The sequence below is a fragment of the Beta vulgaris genome, chromosome 3, assembly GCF_026745355.1.
Source record: "Beta vulgaris subsp. vulgaris cultivar EL10 chromosome 3, EL10.2, whole genome shotgun sequence".
NCBI classification, from domain to species: Eukaryota; Viridiplantae; Streptophyta; class Magnoliopsida; order Caryophyllales; family Amaranthaceae; genus Beta; species Beta vulgaris.
This window is the reverse complement of record NC_079204.1, coordinates 2,865,624-2,882,839: the sequence shown is the minus strand read 5'-3', so window position 1 is coordinate 2,882,839 and position 17,216 is coordinate 2,865,624. Positions and strand designations below refer to the sequence as shown.

Genomic DNA, 17,216 nt, shown 5'->3' with positions numbered 1-17,216 from the left:
TCCCAAGGCTATTCCTCTATACTGTGATAGTCAGTCTGCTTTGCATATTGCGAAAAATCCGGTCTTTCATGAGCGCACAAAGCATATTGAGGTTGATTGTCATTTTGTGCGTGATGCCATTGTTGATGGTCTCATTTCACCTTCGTATGTTTCCACCAAGGCGCAACTTGCAGATATTTTCACTAAAGCACTTGGGAAAACGCAGTTCGATCTCTTGTTATCCAAGTTGGGCATTCTTGATCCTACCCATGTCCAACTTGAGGGGGGGTGATAGGAATATATCTTTAGAGGGAAGTTTCCCTATATTTGTTATTCTATGTATAGAGGTTTCCTTATGTGTATACATATATATATAGTGTAAATCATCAATGAGAAGGCAACAATTTTACCCTAATCTTATTCTTAACAAGAATACATGCTCGTTACAATAACAATAACAATGCCAAAGTTTTGATCCTAATTTGTGGGATTGGCTACATGAGTCTTAGTCGTCCTAATATACATGTCTCAACAAAATTGATACACAATTCAACAAATTATAAAAATTGATCTGTATTTGAACAAACTGAATTAACCAAATATTCTTCTATGTTTAAGGAAAATTAATTTGAAAAGGGTAACATCTGCGTAGTATGATATTATTGTAGCTCAAGAAAAATTCTATCATTTTAGCTCAGTTTCAACTTGCAAATCCACATTTCAAGAAAGTTAATAGGGGACCATAGATGAGAATTTGGACTACTACTTTTGCAAATTATGCTACTATGTTAGCATATTTACATGCAGTATATACTTCTCTATGACCAATAAAATTTAAGATATTGTATAATGATGATATAAGCAGCAGAAAAAGCTAACGATTTTTCATGAAATGAGTGCCAAAAAAAGATTTCAGGATTTCCTGAAGCTCAGGAACCTTACAGAATGTAAAGTTATGGTGATGAGCTAACTACCAATATAATTTTATCATATTTTATGATTAGAAAGAAAAGCAATTCTAGCTAGTCTAAAAGACAGATCGATGGACCACACGCCTTATTTTGCTTTCTGAACATAATATAGAAGATCCTGCACCTGTCATCAGACAGAAACTATATATGATCAATAATAAAGATGTTATAATTTGATCTGAGACATGTAGAATGAAGAACATGCTTTGTTTGTAAGTAGTAGCTAGGTGATCAAATTATTTTCCAACTAAATTTGGCATCTTTGACTTGAAATCATTTGAAGTAAGTATAGTAATATAAGCACAATATGGGAAAGAAGAAAAAAAAAAACAGATCTAGAACTTGTTTCTTAAGAATTCTAAGGCTTTTTTTGAATGATACATGTTTCAAAAGTTGGAAAAAAGAAAGATGTATAGTAGTATATGATCTTGCATGATGGGACCTGTATAACAAGGTTTGTCATGTTGTGGCAAGTATGTTATAGTGCTTCATGGTATGTTATGGATTTATGGTTCCATACTTTTATTACATCAAGGGTTGTTTTTCAAGGAAATGGGTCGCCATGCTTTTGATCATGTATGATTAATAATAATAGGGAAAGGGGGACATGAAGTGAATTCCATGCATGAATAATAGACAAACATTTCAATCAAAGATGTTTTGACCTAGTGGTTAAGATTGAGGTGTTGTGAACAAGGTTACAGATTCGAATCCCCCATCCCCTGGCCTTCTTTGTACTCTATATATATTGCCTTCATGCTCATATGGATCAAAAAAAAAAAAAAAAGACAAACATTTCGATGTGCAAGGATAGTTTGGTAAAATTGTAAGTTAACTGGGTATATGATAAAAACACCTTACTTTTTTAGTTGCACCATTTGATTTTGTGGTACTATTCATCAACCAACTTTGTTAAGCTATCTCGCATTATTATATAAGAAAAAAGCATAGTCAAGTGGGGTCTTGTTAGATTCGTCTCAATGCGAGGATTCCAAATATCAAATTTTTATAATTTTTACTTACACTCAATAAGAGATATTGACGTTCAAAAAATCGTCTCGGCAAATGCGAAAAAGCAAATGGTGCAACAAAAAAAATACAGAGGTAGTATAGTCTCTTATTACATGTACTATAATATATGGTTTTTTTCACCAAATACCCCGAGTTTTTAGAAAATTCACGAGTTACCTTACACTTTTGAAAATACACGGGGTACCCCTCAGTTTTACAATAATACACCCAAATGTCTTTAATGACTAACTAACTCTAATTAAACCCTAATTAACCTAACTAAATGCTAACTTCTAACCCTACCTTAACCCTAACTACTCCTAACCCGCAAAAATCGATCGGGTTGGGCTGGGGGATGGGTTTGAAAACCGACGGGTTTAAAACAGAAGATTAGGGTTGATAACTAACGGCGGTTAGCGCTCTTAGTCATTAAAGGCATTTTAGTGTATTATTGTGAAATTGAGGGGTACCACGTCTATTTTCAAAAGTATGAGGATACTTCGTGAATTTTATCTCTGAAAACTCGGAATATTTGGTGAAAAAACCGTATAATATAAAAACGAGGAGTGAATGATTTTCTTTGCTCCTAATATCCTTCTTACTTTTTATATGCAGTATACACTTGAGATTGTTATTGGTCTTTCTTTTATTTTAGCCTGATTTATTTTTTTGACAACATTATAATAATATGTATGCACATAATACGATTCTCTGATTTTAGAAAATGAAGGGAGTATATATATACAATTTCTTTAGGTCGATTGTGATGTACGCACATACAATTGTCTAATAGTGTGACATGAACAAACTCATTGCAAAATACTTGGCATTTCTTGACCTCGAAAAGACAATTATTACATGAATTATTATCATATTTATTATAACGAATGGGAAAAGAAAAACTTCTATGTAAGCATGTAATTGGGACAAACTATGTATGAAGTTTTTTCCATTATTTTCTCGTTAAAAGAATTCTTAATCTACTCCATATTGTAGCTCTATATTAATTCGCGGTTTAAGAAATACTCTATTCATAAAAGAACTATTTCAATAAAGGTCATTTTAACTTAACAATTAAGATTCGAATCATAATCACACTAATAAAAAAACAATCCAAAAAAAAAAGTAGGTAAATATATAAAACCAGAGGAAGTACGACACTAGTGCATAGAAGTCTAGTAAAACATCATATTCTTTACGATTTTGCGTGTATCTAAATGTGGATACCGTTTTCCTGAAAAAATAGATATGTAGTACTTCTTGGTTAAACGAGAAGTGGGCTCATGCTCAACGAAACTTAAGCTACTGACCACTACAAAGGCATAATCATGAATATAATTGTTCTGTAAGCTAATTTCTCAACAAGGGGTGGTGGCGCAGTTGGCTAGCGCGTAGGTCTCATAGCTAAGTTGAGTGATCCTGAGGTCGAGAGTTCGAGCCTCTCTCACCCCATCAGTTTTTTTGTGCCGTTAAAATTGTTTACTTTTTGCGGCTTTTGGATGAAATATAATTCATGGTGATAAAAGAAATACGAAATGCCAACTCTATTCTTGTAATTGGTGTATTAGGAATACTCGTGTTGAGGATGTCCAATGTTTTTACTTTTTGCGGCTTATGGAGGAAATATAATTCATGGTGATAAAAGAAATACGAAATGCCAACTCTATCCTTGTCACTGATGTACTAGGAATACTCGTGTTGAGGATGTCCAATGTTTTTACTTTTTGCGGCTTTTGGAGGAAATATAATTCATGGTAAAAGAAATGCTGAATTTAGTACGCACCTTTTCAGAATTGTTCATGGTCAGATCTTGTCAACTTCAACTACAATATTGTGCTCACTTGCTATATCATCATGCAAATACCTTTCAAAATGTAGTATATATTCCTAGTCCTATGTAGAGAAGTAAATAGAGCAACTAATTAGACAGTTTTTTTTTTGGTTGGGGGGGAGGCGAAAGTACAATGAACCTTGAATATTAAGGTCAAGTGTATGACATAATTAAAAAGTGTTATTCATAAGGGTTTGAAAATACCAAAATAAGGCTTGGACGAACCTTATTTTAATCAAATTGATGTTCATGTTTTATTGCTTGTCTGCAGAAGAAGAGTACTTCTAGCTCCAGATGATGACTGCTTAATTTCCAATTATAAACATCCAAGAGGCTATACAAACTCAGCAGTATCAAGATCACTTGTTCATTGCTGACGAAATGAGTTACAAGTTGAACATATTCAACAAAGTCTACAGCTTTAACAACACGAAAATCGGGAAAATGATCCCTTCCAGTAAGTAACTAGAAAAGCTGATAGTGGATGATAACAAGAGGCTACAAACTAAACCAGATCTGACTAATCTACAGAATCCAGCACTGATTACGAAGGAGCACCAAGGTAAGAGGCCAAGCGCAAAATATCACTGAATACTCCACCAGCTGTAACCTCAGCTCCAGCACCAGGACCCCGAACTATAAGAGGTTGCTCCTTATACCTCTCCGTGGTAAATAAGATGATATTATCCGACCCTGAGAGCTGAGAAAATGGGTGATCTTTCTTGTAGCTCTTCAACTTCACAAGTCCCTTTTCATTGGACACATCCACCACTCCCACATATCTTAGAACCTTTAGACATGATTTTTTCACAATTTAACAAAAAATTTACATAAGACAGAAGCATGAGAACAAAACTGTGAAAGCATAAACTTGACGTATTCAGAATTTGCTATATTTCATATGAAAGTTTGAATACTCACCTCCCCTGCATCTTCAGCGGCTTGTAATTTCTTTGCCCAGTCATCATCAAACTGAGGAAGCTGATCCATGAATTCCTCGGCTGATGTAGTAGCCTATATAGGAAAACACAAGTGTCAGACCCAGCTAGACAGGTTGCTTTGCCTCCCCATCTCCCTTCCCCCCTACTCTTCTTTTTCCATGCAATACCATATTATCATGACTGATGATTTGGTTCACCGGAAAACATATTGAGATACTGACCAATTCGGTAAGTTAAAATAAATGGTGCAAACAATATAGGTAGATCTGTACAGAAAGACCCATCCCAATGTCTATGATCATGCTTGACCTTCGTTTAATACTAAAATTCCATTATCATCCATTACAACTTAGATATGATATTAAGTGGTCATGAAAATTCATGAAGGAACACATGTTTGTGGATGAAGTCATATTCCCTTGGACATTGACATGATCCTTTCTTTACAAAATTACATATAAGAGGCCAATCTGTTCACTACCGAGGAAAGAGATAATCAAGAAAGATAAAGGAAACAAAAAGGATCAGTTTAATACCCTGCAATTAACTGTTGTGTTTGGTTGGAATAATACAAGGCCCTTCTCCCTCCTCATTATCTATCATCTTCCTCCTGTCTCCCTCAGATAGTCACACTTCTTGATCCCCAGATAACTACTAGACCTCAATTACAACCGACCACCACTTCAGTCAACGAAAATGTGGTCAAATGCAAATATTAAAACTCCAAATCTTGAGTTTTATCACTCGACTTTGACCATGCAAAGCCATTGTTAAGGATATGAACGGTAATGTGTCACGGTCTCTCTTTCTCAAATCATCTCCGTTTCATTAAGTTGGGGTGGCTGTCATGGTGGTGGGATTATGATGGTTCTGATTTTAGGGTCAGCAGTGGGCTGGTGTAGTGAAAGAGGTATGTCGGTAAGGTTGTTGGTGAAGCACGAGTACGCATGCTTTGATGATGATATGTGGGGCCGGTGGTGGGATTTAGGTTATGAAGGTGGTCAATGCCTCAACGGGATAGGAGTTTGGAATCTTGGGTTGTCCATATCTAGGTTGTTGCCTGTTGGTGGTTAGTTGTAAGGTGTATAGGCCATAGGGTGCGGGCTATAGCTGTTGGGGTGTAGGTTTAGTCGAGGGTTCGTATTGTAGACTGTAAGGGAGTTTGGGGGGTTCTGTGAAAACCTTGCAGGGGGGGGGGGGGGGAGGGGGTTAGAGTAGAGGGGATTTGCAGGGGGCGGGAACTGAGAAAAGGCGAAAGGAGACTCCAAAGAGTATCAACGAAACACTATCTAAGGGAATAATAGTCTTGGTAACCTTTTTTTTATATGAAACCCCCATACCAAACACCACTCAAATTCACTATCATTACAATCATTGCCAACATGGTAGAAAATGTGAGATTACTCTCTTCTTTACAAACCAAACAGAAGAACAAAAGCAACTGGTTCATGAAAAAAAATTATCCGCTGCCAAAAATAGCCTCAAAGAATAGTGAAACTTACTCTCAGTGGTTCTGGCACAAGGCTTTCTGGAGGAATATCTGAAAGTTCAAGCTTCAATCCACATTCTCTTGCTAGAATTATTACCTGTCACATTAAATCTTCTTCAAGAAACATACTATTGAGCTCGAAACAGCAAGCAAGGAGTGCAAAGAATTATATGCACAATAATTTTCTTAAAAAGAATTTCCCAAGAACCCACAGATCCATACTCGGTGGTTATTTAAGATTAGCAAAATGTACTCAGAGTAACATACTAGTATTTTAAAGCATTTTACACACCAGAGAAACTGGTCTCATGATAAGTCATCAATATGAAGAAGATTCAGAGCAGCAACTTGAACACTCCAAAGGAAAAAAAAAAATAGTTTGTCCCAATTGTTGCCTTATTACTTTATATTATGAAAAACTTCTTTCTCCTTCCATCCAACCACGATAAGTTACTAAATAAGTGCAGCAGCTGTAAGTTTGTCACTGGAGAGAAATAGTACACACTAGACCTAACTGGTTTCCCTTTGAGGGGATTTCCCATTCAGCTGCTAAGAAGAGAGACAGAAAGCAAGGTGACTTAGTTCTTTGGCAGCATTAGTCTTGTTGCTAATAGATGCATTTGAGATCCAAACAAGATTTTGGTCCATCCCTCAGAGAAATCATTCAGTGATATAATATCATACATATGCCACACAAGCAAAAACGAAGCTGTTGAGCAGCATGAGGCCTGATTTGTTTCACTATGTTCACGTTAAGTGTGTTTACCTTTCTAGCAACATCTGTTCCAGAGAGATCATCCCTAGGATCAGGCTCCGTATAACCAGCTTGTTTTGCCTCAGTGACCACCTCACTGAAATTTCTTCCGCCTTTGAATTTGTTGAATATATAGCTTAAAGTCCCACTGCAATAGTGATAAACAAAATGCAGTCATGAGAGTAGAGAAATGGAATTCAGAATTTGCAAGAAGCAGATGCTACAATTCCAAAAGAAAAAGCTTCAATCTTCTTTTTTGCTCCACCAGCACATCATATTCAATTATTCATTTAGGGCAGGGCTAAGGAGACGAGGGGAGGGGTGCAGAACAAGGGAAATGAGTACTCACCTGAATACACCCTCAATACTCAAGATTTTGTCGCCGGTTTCAAGAAGACCTCTTAGAGTACTAATTATTGGAAGACCCGCACCAACTGTAGCTTCATAAAAGTAGTGCGTATAGGATTGCCGTTGCAGAGATCTCAACTTCAAATACTACAGTGTTTTGCGAGAGAGAGCAGGTTATTAGCCAACTATCCAAATATTGCAAATGGTTTTAGAAGATTGATTAATAGATATTCTGACAATTACCAAAAGCCAAAAAGAAAAATTCTAGAGGACAGAAAACTATCTGATTGTGTTACATTACACAATGTAATACCAAAATTAAAAGGGCAAACAAAATTATTGTTGGCAATCCTCAGTATGAAAATAAACAAACAATATAAGGGGAGGGGAGGGGAGGGGAGGGGGAATCAAAAAGATGTGCATGAGAAAAATTAAGAACACCCTTAATCCACTGAGTATATCCTATAGTTATCTAATATCACCTACCAGAGAAAATGATACTTCTACAAAGCTTGTCAATTCAGCACAAACCATATTTAGATTTTAGCTATCAATCATTACCTGATCAAGAGGTCCAGAATTTGCCTTCTTGTTAGGCGTAATTATGTGAATTCCTTTACGCAACCAGTCATAGTAATGACTTGCAACATAAGAGTCAGCTGTACAATCTACTAACACAGTGTTAGGGATGAAATGATTCCCATGAACATGTTGAACAAATTTCTGCAAGTTGGCTACTTGTCCTTCTTCACTCCGGAGTTCCCTCCATCTAGACAAGTCAAGACCCCTAAAAGGAACAAAGAAGATACAATACATAAATCTGGCAAAAGGTTTCTGAAAAAATGAGAAAGCAACACAGTCGAAAGATTGAAACAGGGTACAAAAAACTTAATGACTCGAGGATCTGACACTAGCATTCAGAAGATATAACGGGTATGAGATTGCATGATAACCTAAAGTATTAATTATGTTCTTCCAACCAGGATATTCTACCATCAAAAATTTCAGACTTGAAAGCACACTGGTCTATGACAGCACATCCAAGATAATGCATTGTCTTATCAGTGGCATAATTGTTAAAGGACATCAGAGTCCCAGACAGTCCTGGTTTACATACTAGCATACAAGCTGTGAAGTCATGCCATGGATATAATAGCTAATTCCTCCATAACAAAATAAATGATACACTTTCTAAATATGGTTGAAACAAAATAGATGTTACACTTCCTTTTTAGGCAACAATCTCTCTCTATCTCTCTCCTATCACATGGGACCCCCTATTTCTTTCTCTCTATCCCTTTCTTCTTCAAAAACTTGCCTAGGAAAATGTGTTTTTTTAAAGGCAACATCTATTTTGTTACGGACAAGTATTTTGTTTCAGATCCCTCATTCACAGAGTGGATAACAGGATCATGTTACATCAGTAGTGGTCTTACTAACTATAAGGCGTGGTATAAACCGATAAACGAATTGCAGGTCCACATACTCTTGTCACTTATGCTACATGATCCATCAGTACAGTGCTGGATATTGTGTACAAGGTGTGTGTCAGGAGTAGATAGTCACCATCACCAAACTGACCTTTGGTGCAAATAAAGATGTGAATAGCTGGTGCATGCAATGCAGTAAGAACTTGGAACAAGTAGGTAAATGTGATTTGCTGCCTGGTTTTGTCAAAGAAGTCCACTGGAGCACCGTAGTACCAAGGTGACATGCACCATGTACCAATTGGTACGCTCCAAACTTTGTTCTCACAGGGAAGAAGGGATGAGCAAATTAGGTAACACTGGCTAAAAAATATGACTTGTATAGTAGATCAAATTTGACAGCCACGAGAAAGGTCAAGAAGATATGTCCTACCAGCCTCACCTTCTAGGTTGTTTATAATCTATGCATAAAAAAATAACTCTATTTGTTGCTAGTACCCACATGGTCAATAATCAAAAGTTGCCTGTTTCTCAAACAAATTTAGGACGTTTCAATGTTGTGCAAGTACACAGCTAGCTTGTAATAATAGGAATATAGGATCATAAAAGCATGTCAAGCATTTGAATCTCCATCCTAAAGCATCTACAGGCGTCTGAATAAAAAAAAGTTCACATGAAGAACACAATACAGATAAGATAATGCATAATAACATTAAACTACAAAATTACCAATATCTATCAGATGCATACACAAACTAATTTATATAGAAAGCAGTATAATATCTCTAGAAGAGTACTTCCTGAAGAAAAGACAAAAAGGGAGATCTGAAACAGAGCACATAACAAATGAGTTAAAAATAGAACTTCAGAGGCACATAGTAAATAACAATAGAACTCACAAGACATCTATGGATAAGGAAACTCCACATGCTACACAGCAAATAAAATCATACTTCTTCCGTTCTATTCTTTATGAAACATAGGGGATTGGCACAGGGATTTAGGAGAGGAGAGAGATAAAGGGAAAGAGAGAGAGAGAAGTAAATAGCAAATAAATTAACGTTTCATTTATTTTGAAACGGCCTAAAATGGTAAGTATTTCATTTATTTTAGAACGGAGGAAGTACATAACTTTATGAACGTTCCCACCTCACCCACCACTCCCCACCCCCCAAAAAAAAAAATTACCGCCAAAAAATAGCCTGATGGTTCTACTTTCCACCATGATTCAAATATAAAAGCTATGCCTTCCTTTCAATTAGAACAGGTTAGATGTGAAATTTATGAATGATACTCCAACACGATATGGGAAAAAAAGTAACAGCTTACAAGTCAGAAAGAAGCATTTTGTTTGAGCTTGTGATTCCCATAACACGCAGATCAATGTTAAACTTCTCCTTTAATTCAGCTGCCTGTCACAGATTCAAACCACAATATGTTCTAGAGTGAAATTTCAACTATTTTCAGACTACTCTCTGACAGTAACAGCTATTGAAAGGGAATACAAAATTAAAGATAGATCTCATTATACCTGATCACGAAGTTGGTCAAGCAGAGTTGCCCCAATCAATCCTGGCCCAATAATTCCCACAGCAAGAGTGGTCCTTGAGAGATAGAACCTGGAATGAACAGCCCTCAGGGCTTTAATACAATCATCCCTCTTGACGACTACAGTGATGTTGTATTCAGAACAGCCTTGTGCTATAGCACGGATATTAATATTGGCCTGCATTATTATCACAGAAGTTGCCACACAAGATAAAATAAGTACAAAGAAAAATTTGAAGATTAAAACTTCATTGACGGAGAGAGTTGATCAATATGAATAATAAGAATATATCCATATATATAGAAGTATTTGCTAACCTTAGCAAGTGCGTTAAAAAGAGTGGCACTAACTCCTGGCGTGCTGGCCATTTTCTGCCCAACTGCTGCCAGAATGCTGCAATTCGGGATAACAGCGACCTGAGAAGAGCTCCATCAGTTCAGATTATAGCTCTATGAGTATAGCAAGCAGAGCATAAGATACAAAAAAAAAAAATCATTGGGCATGAAAACTTCGATTAAAACGAAAAAGAGGAACCTGAGAAAGACGTCCAGCTTCTAAAGCTTGGCTAAATCGAGACCGCAGAGCTTCAGCCACAACTTCAACTTCCTTCTCAGGCACAGCAAAGCACACAGAATGTTCACTACTTGCCTGCAATATACAACATTGATTGAACCTAGCAAATGTTAGTGGGAGAATACAAATCTTTCTATCCCTGAAAACTGGAAATCTGAAAGAGACCTGAGATAGAATGACAATGCTAGATTGTTAGGTCCATGACCAGAAAGCAAAAATAGTATTTGAATCTCACGATTCCAGAGGGAAGGGGGAGGGGAAGGATAATAACCTGAGAGATCATGATAACATTAGCCCCTACATCCTTCACCGCACTGAAAATGGCACTAGCAGTACCAGGAACTCCAGCCATACCAGTACTGTGAATTGCAATTCGGAAAGACCAAGTTAAATGGGAACAGGAATAAGAGAAATAACCATAAGGATCCATTGCACTGAAATATATTATCTTACCCCTCCACATTTATAAGGGCCAAATTATCGATTGTGGCAAATCCTTTGACAGGAGATTGCAGATACTCGCCATTCTCATCAGCAGAAGGACGACAAATCTTTGTTCCAGGAGCCCCCAGGTTAAATACATTTCTTATTACAATTGGAATGTCAAACCGCATCACAGGAATGATGGTCCGAGGATGTAATACATTTGCACCAAAGTATGACTGCAAGCAAATTATCACCTATGTAAATAACTCGAAGTATTGGCTAACAAACATGTCGTCAAGTAAGAGTCAATTATTTTGTATATATATTGCTCCAAGACAAAATAGATATTGATAGCATTTTGTTAGTTACACCACAAGATTTAACAAGCATGGTTAAAAGTATTTGATGAATAGGTAAAAATTTACCATCTCCCAAGCCTCTTGATAAGACAATGTGTGAAGTATCACAGCTTCACTTACTGCAAACAAGATGAATTTTACTCATAAGAGCATCACAAATAGGACAAAACACAGACTCCAAAAAGGAAAAGGAAATTCAGATTAGTAAATGCAGACCTTTTCTCGGATCAGCACTGTAAACACCATCTACATCTGTCCATATTGTAACTTGACGAGCTCTAAAAAGAGCACCCATTATAGCCGCAGAAAAGTCACTTCCATCCCTCTTAAGTGTAGTTGGAATACTTTGAGGAGTACTAGCTATAAAGCCAGTAGCTATAATGATACTTGATGGGTTATAGGAAAACCATTTGTCAAGTCTTTTTTCAGATTCCAAAAAATCTGGATCAACTTGATTTGAACTTGTCGGATTTACAACAAGGACTTCCCTGGTATCCATCCATGTACAATCATATCCTTTCTGTGCATCACAAATGGGTACCCAAATAAAGAAGTTGGAATCAATAAGATAATTATATTAATAATAGTATTATTCTATATAATGAATAACTAATGAGAAAAACCTGTTTGATGACAAGGGATAGCATCTGTGCAGACCATAATTCTCCATGTCCAACAACGAAATCAGTGAATGATTCAGTTGCATGACCAGCTGTGAAAGAAAGTTGAGAAGAGATGGATATTTTAGCCTATAACTGTATATGCATAGAGAGACTATCATACAAATATCAAATCTTTCTCCATTTAAGAAGAAACGGCATTGCAACTTGCAAGTTTAATACAAAGCAACCTTTTTTCTTCTTCATATGATTAGTGTTATCTTATGTATCATGCTATTGATGCATATTAAGATTTTGTTTCCCCTCTGTGTGTTTTAATTGTGCCTATTATGTATAAGAATGTATATTTAGGTAAAAGAAATATGTCCCATGGTTCATCAAGGCGTAAAACTTCACCTACATTTATGCCTCTTGTCTCAACTTTACAACACCATCAAATCTATGCACTTCGTGGTTTTTTGCACAAAGGCAAGGGCGTAACACAACAAACAGCCAACATGCTATGAAAATAAGGCATATGTACTATCAAACACATTAACATCATACTCCAACTAGTAGCAGGGAGCTAGTCAAGAACACAACCAACATCAAGAAGAGGACCAGTTAATATTGGTCATATGAGTCAGATAAATATGATACCAGCTTTGAAAAAAGTTGTTTCATGGAAACAGTTTCCACTGCAAACACAAGAGGCCTAGAACAGCCTTCATACCTATGTATATTGCACGCAGCATAGCTTTAAGATTATTGATATCGTCATGCAACCTTGATAAGAAACTTAGAAGATCATCACCCTCTAACATATCTTTTGCTGTTAGCGTGTGTTTCTCTAAAACAACATCCAAAGCAGACATAAAAGACTCGTCCCGTGATTGAGCCCTATTTATTGAGTCATACATCATGTCAGTCACCTTTGACATGGCAGATACAATCACCAACTTCCTCTCGGAATTGTCTTGCACAACTATTTCTGCAACGCTCTTTATCCGGTCAGAACTTCCAACGCAAGTGCCACCAAATTTATGAACAGACCACATGTCACCTTTCGGCAGTTCAATTTTATCAATCGCACCCTCTACAGAAGTAGCTGCCAACAAAGAACAAGTAATACTAAGGAGAAAGTAGTAGTCACCCTGCCAAGTCACAAATACAAAACTAGTTCATTACTACTCCTATAACAGCTAAGACACATATCTAACCTTTGACAGAGGCTTGAATGTAACCAGGACACGGCCACCGCTTCCCCCATTGAGAAACCAAATTCTTTCTGAAACAACCCAAATTAAAGTAATGCATTTTCTTTAAGATGAAATAGCACCATGTCAAGAGATTGAATTTGACGACGAGACGACATACAGAAACACAATCCAATATCATAAATTGAAGTTGGGAACCCCAAACAGGAAAATCAAAACACAAACAAACATTTCAAAATTCAAAAAACAATAAGCTAGGTCATCCTAACAAAAATAGGCCCAGTTCTTTACAACTAACAAAAATCAGATTTTAATCAGTAAAAATCAGCTTAGAGCATTAATAATAATGAAATTTCACCAGTAAAAGACAGTTCAATATAGTAAATAACAAATTGTAACAAAAAAAACTAGCAAAAAAGAACAAGGAATCACTCTTTGATTAAAAAAAGATCATTAGAACTTATTTAAAATGTGATTTTCAAAAAGTAGCATAATTTTATCCAAATGCATCATACCATCAAGGAATAATGTTAGTGGCTAATCTGACATCGGAATATTCAAAATTAATCAACAAAAAAAGCAGATTCCACATCCAAATTAGGCATTCTAAAAGCAACTTTACTCAAATTAATTAATCAATTTACCTCACATGCACCAGTAACAACCTCGAATCACAAAATAATTTCACAAATTAAGCACACAACACAAATCAAAAATCAATTTCCACAAATGAACAAAGAAACAAGGTTAAATTACAGAATATATGAGATTAGAATCTTAAATGTACGAATCAAATGTAACAAAAAATAAAAGACCTTGGGAAAGAGGAGAGAGAAGGACGAGTAGAAGAAGGAAGAAAGAATGTGGAGAGTTTGATATGAGAGCGAGACAATGTGTTGGAGAAGACGCCATTAGAGGAGGTTGAAGAAATCGAGGAAGAGAGCGCCATGACTGTTGTAGTTTGGGTTTTGCTTTTGCAGCTTGTTTTGATGTTTTTTTTTTTTGGTATTTGACGGCTGAAAAGCCTAAAAGTCGTGTATGTGTGTGTGTGTTTTTGGTTTAATGGTGGGCAACGAAACAATGAGATACTGCGCCAAAGTCCAAACCAAAAACTAAAAAACGTTGAGCTTTTCAATTGAATCAAAGGGTATAAATGATAAAAGATTTTAATAGTAGAGAATATATGGCTAATACATAGTACTCTCTCCATTTCATTTTAATCTACACCCTTACACTTTTCACGCATGTTAATGTAAAACTTTGAGGACATATATCTTTAGTTTTGTATTTATAAAAATCATCAAAAATATATATTAATAAAATACATGTTATGATGAATCTAACAACATCCTATATGACTATATTTTCATCTGTGTATAAATCACAAATGATGGTGAAAGTGAAATTTGTGAATAGTGTAAAATATCAAAGTGTAACCATTCAAATGAAACGGATGGAGTAATGTATATACTCCCTCCCACCATTCTTCGAAACTATATCTCAATTGCTAAAGATGGCAGGTGGGTATAATTTAGTGGATTTCGCAACTTATTTGTTTATTGGTATGAGTGTGTGGGCCTTTGATAGATTTTGAGCTTTTTTTATGTCAAAAGTCATATCTGTCACGCACCACAGTCGTCTGCTTTGACCTAGGATCTAAATTTCATGTAATATTGTTATTTATGTAAATATATATTTCCCAAGCACAAATAAAATATTAATGGACATTAGCCTAAAAATCTAAACCTTTGTACATTTACATAGGTATATTAAACCTTTTAATATAAGAAATTTGGATAGTTGAAACATAAACCATACACCTCCAGTACTAAACGACTAGGCACATATGAGGCGAATTTGAGGCCGTTGGTGGATATAGGTGGGGTGTTGGATATGCAATCAAGAGGGAGGCAGGTTGTCGAGCATGGATGCTGGAATTGCACACATCATGGATACTGGGTAAGTGGTGGATATAAAAAAAATTGCGTGTGTATGGGTTTGGAAGAGGGGGTATTATCAATGTACATTTTGTATCATCAATATCTTTAGTTATATGGAGTATTAGTAAAAGTTGTACAAGTTTGATACTTTTTTTAATAAACTCATTAATTAAGATGAACCAAGTAATACCTCACATTCTTTTCTTTTTTTATATATTAGAAAAAACTTATTTGACTTTAAATAGTGTCAATATTGTAAAATAAAATAACTTCATGTTAATACTGGGAGTAATATATTTACAAAGTTTTGTCTACAAGTACAATAATCATGTCTTTTCTCGTTATCTAATTTTTAGCTCACAACTGATTATTTCCTAAATATTAACTTAATTTTATATATATATATATATATATATATATATATATATATATATATATATATATATATATATATATATATATATATATATAACCAACAAGGTCTTATTTGGTAACAAAACTATCAACCAGACAATCGTAACAAAACTGAGACCATAGTACATAGATAGGCAGAAGCTGGGAAAAAGACCACAGAAATTGACTGCTTTAAAGTTTAAGGTGTTAATCTTAGTAGTTAGAACACAATTAATAACTTGATAAAGTGGTGATCCCATCCACGAATTACAGATCCTGGTGTCTACAAAAACAGAAAATCTACAACACCGCGGCCTCCCTAGAAAGTTGGTTTCTGTGTGCTCTCATTTTATGTTGTGCAAAAAAAAAAAAAATATTGTGTCATTCACTTAGGGCTAATTCGACAAAAGTAGTTATTGTATTAGTTATTAGCTGGTTTAGTAGCTGTTAGCTGTTAAATATTAGTTATAGAGTATGACTGTGAAAAATTAGTGTTTGGTAAAATTCACCGTTAGTTTTGACAAAAAATAAACTATATTCAATTTTCAAAAGCTACCTCTACCCAAAAATTAATATTATAACTTTTCCAAACAACAATTCAAACACCAAAATCTACTTTAAACACTAATTCACCAAACACAACTTTTCACCATTATTAGAGGTATCAGGTCTGCTTGCGGTCGTCGGGTTGGGTTATGGTAATCGCCTGGTCGGGTCGGGTTGCGGATGGGTGGTGGTGGTGGTTGGGTGGTTAAGGAGATGATCAAGATTGAGTCAAAGAAAGGGTAAGTGAAATCCTAGGGGAGTGGGGAAATGAAAGTAGAGGACTTTGAGGGTAAATGATATCATCATAATGTGCAAACAAACAACAACTAAGGGATTAGAGAATCAGATTACTTGATTCTCTTACCCTTTTCACAAGACCTCCGACCAAATGCCCTTAAAAGGTTTTTGGAAAGAGCAAGAAAAATATAGGGACATTGTGTTGGACAATATTAATGAACAGTCTTATTGCAAATTATGTTTATAATTGTTTCGTTAAAGTTAGACTTTGAGCTCTAATATTTTTTAAAAACGGTACAATGTTTGTTTAAAGATTTGCAAGCCTCTTCAACTAGAACAAGTTCATGGTCGAGCAGAACAACACACATGAAGGTGATTATGTTCAAGAACCTTGGGATTTTGTGGCTAGTAGACTTTGGGAGCTACTAGTTGAGTTGCGGCAATCTACTTTTGAAGATCGTTTTGGTGTTGTCCTTCAACAGGTTTCTTCTCATTCGAGGTCTGTTATATCAAGACCTTTGTCCCACATCCTCTTACCATCGCTCGAGATTAGTCTAAGTTGGTTCGAATATGTAATAGTTTGTTTGTATTTCATCGAGTCTGTAAGAGCCAATGAAGCTCTTCTA

The 17,216-nt window shown here is 35.7% G+C and overlaps 1 protein-coding gene and 1 non-coding gene across 2 annotated transcripts; one reads left to right on the top strand and one right to left on the bottom strand.

The window, feature by feature from the left end:
- The first annotated feature begins 3,326 nt into the window (after positions 1-3,326).
- TRNAM-CAU (transfer RNA methionine (anticodon CAU)) lies at positions 3,327-3,413 on the top strand. Its single transcript is given in 2 exon segments — positions 3,327-3,364; positions 3,378-3,413. It is a non-coding gene; the product is annotated as a tRNA-Met (tRNA).
- Positions 3,414-4,127: 714 nt separating this feature from the next.
- LOC104888130 (bifunctional aspartokinase/homoserine dehydrogenase 2, chloroplastic) lies at positions 4,128-14,571 on the bottom strand. The gene is made up of 18 exons (XM_010673002.3): positions 14,290-14,571; positions 13,478-13,545; positions 12,991-13,365; positions 12,282-12,370; positions 11,875-12,178; positions 11,725-11,777; positions 11,327-11,535; positions 11,145-11,232; positions 10,835-10,948; positions 10,618-10,716; positions 10,283-10,477; positions 10,081-10,163; positions 7,886-8,111; positions 7,326-7,471; positions 6,989-7,124; positions 6,236-6,319; positions 4,714-4,806; positions 4,128-4,582 (listed from the first exon to the last, which is right to left on the bottom strand). The coding sequence occupies exons 1-18, from the start codon at positions 14,421-14,423 to the stop codon at positions 4,337-4,339; spliced, it is 2,742 nt and encodes a 913-aa protein (XP_010671304.1). The 5' UTR covers positions 14,424-14,571; the 3' UTR covers positions 4,128-4,336.
- Positions 14,572-17,216: the final 2,645 nt, after the last annotated feature.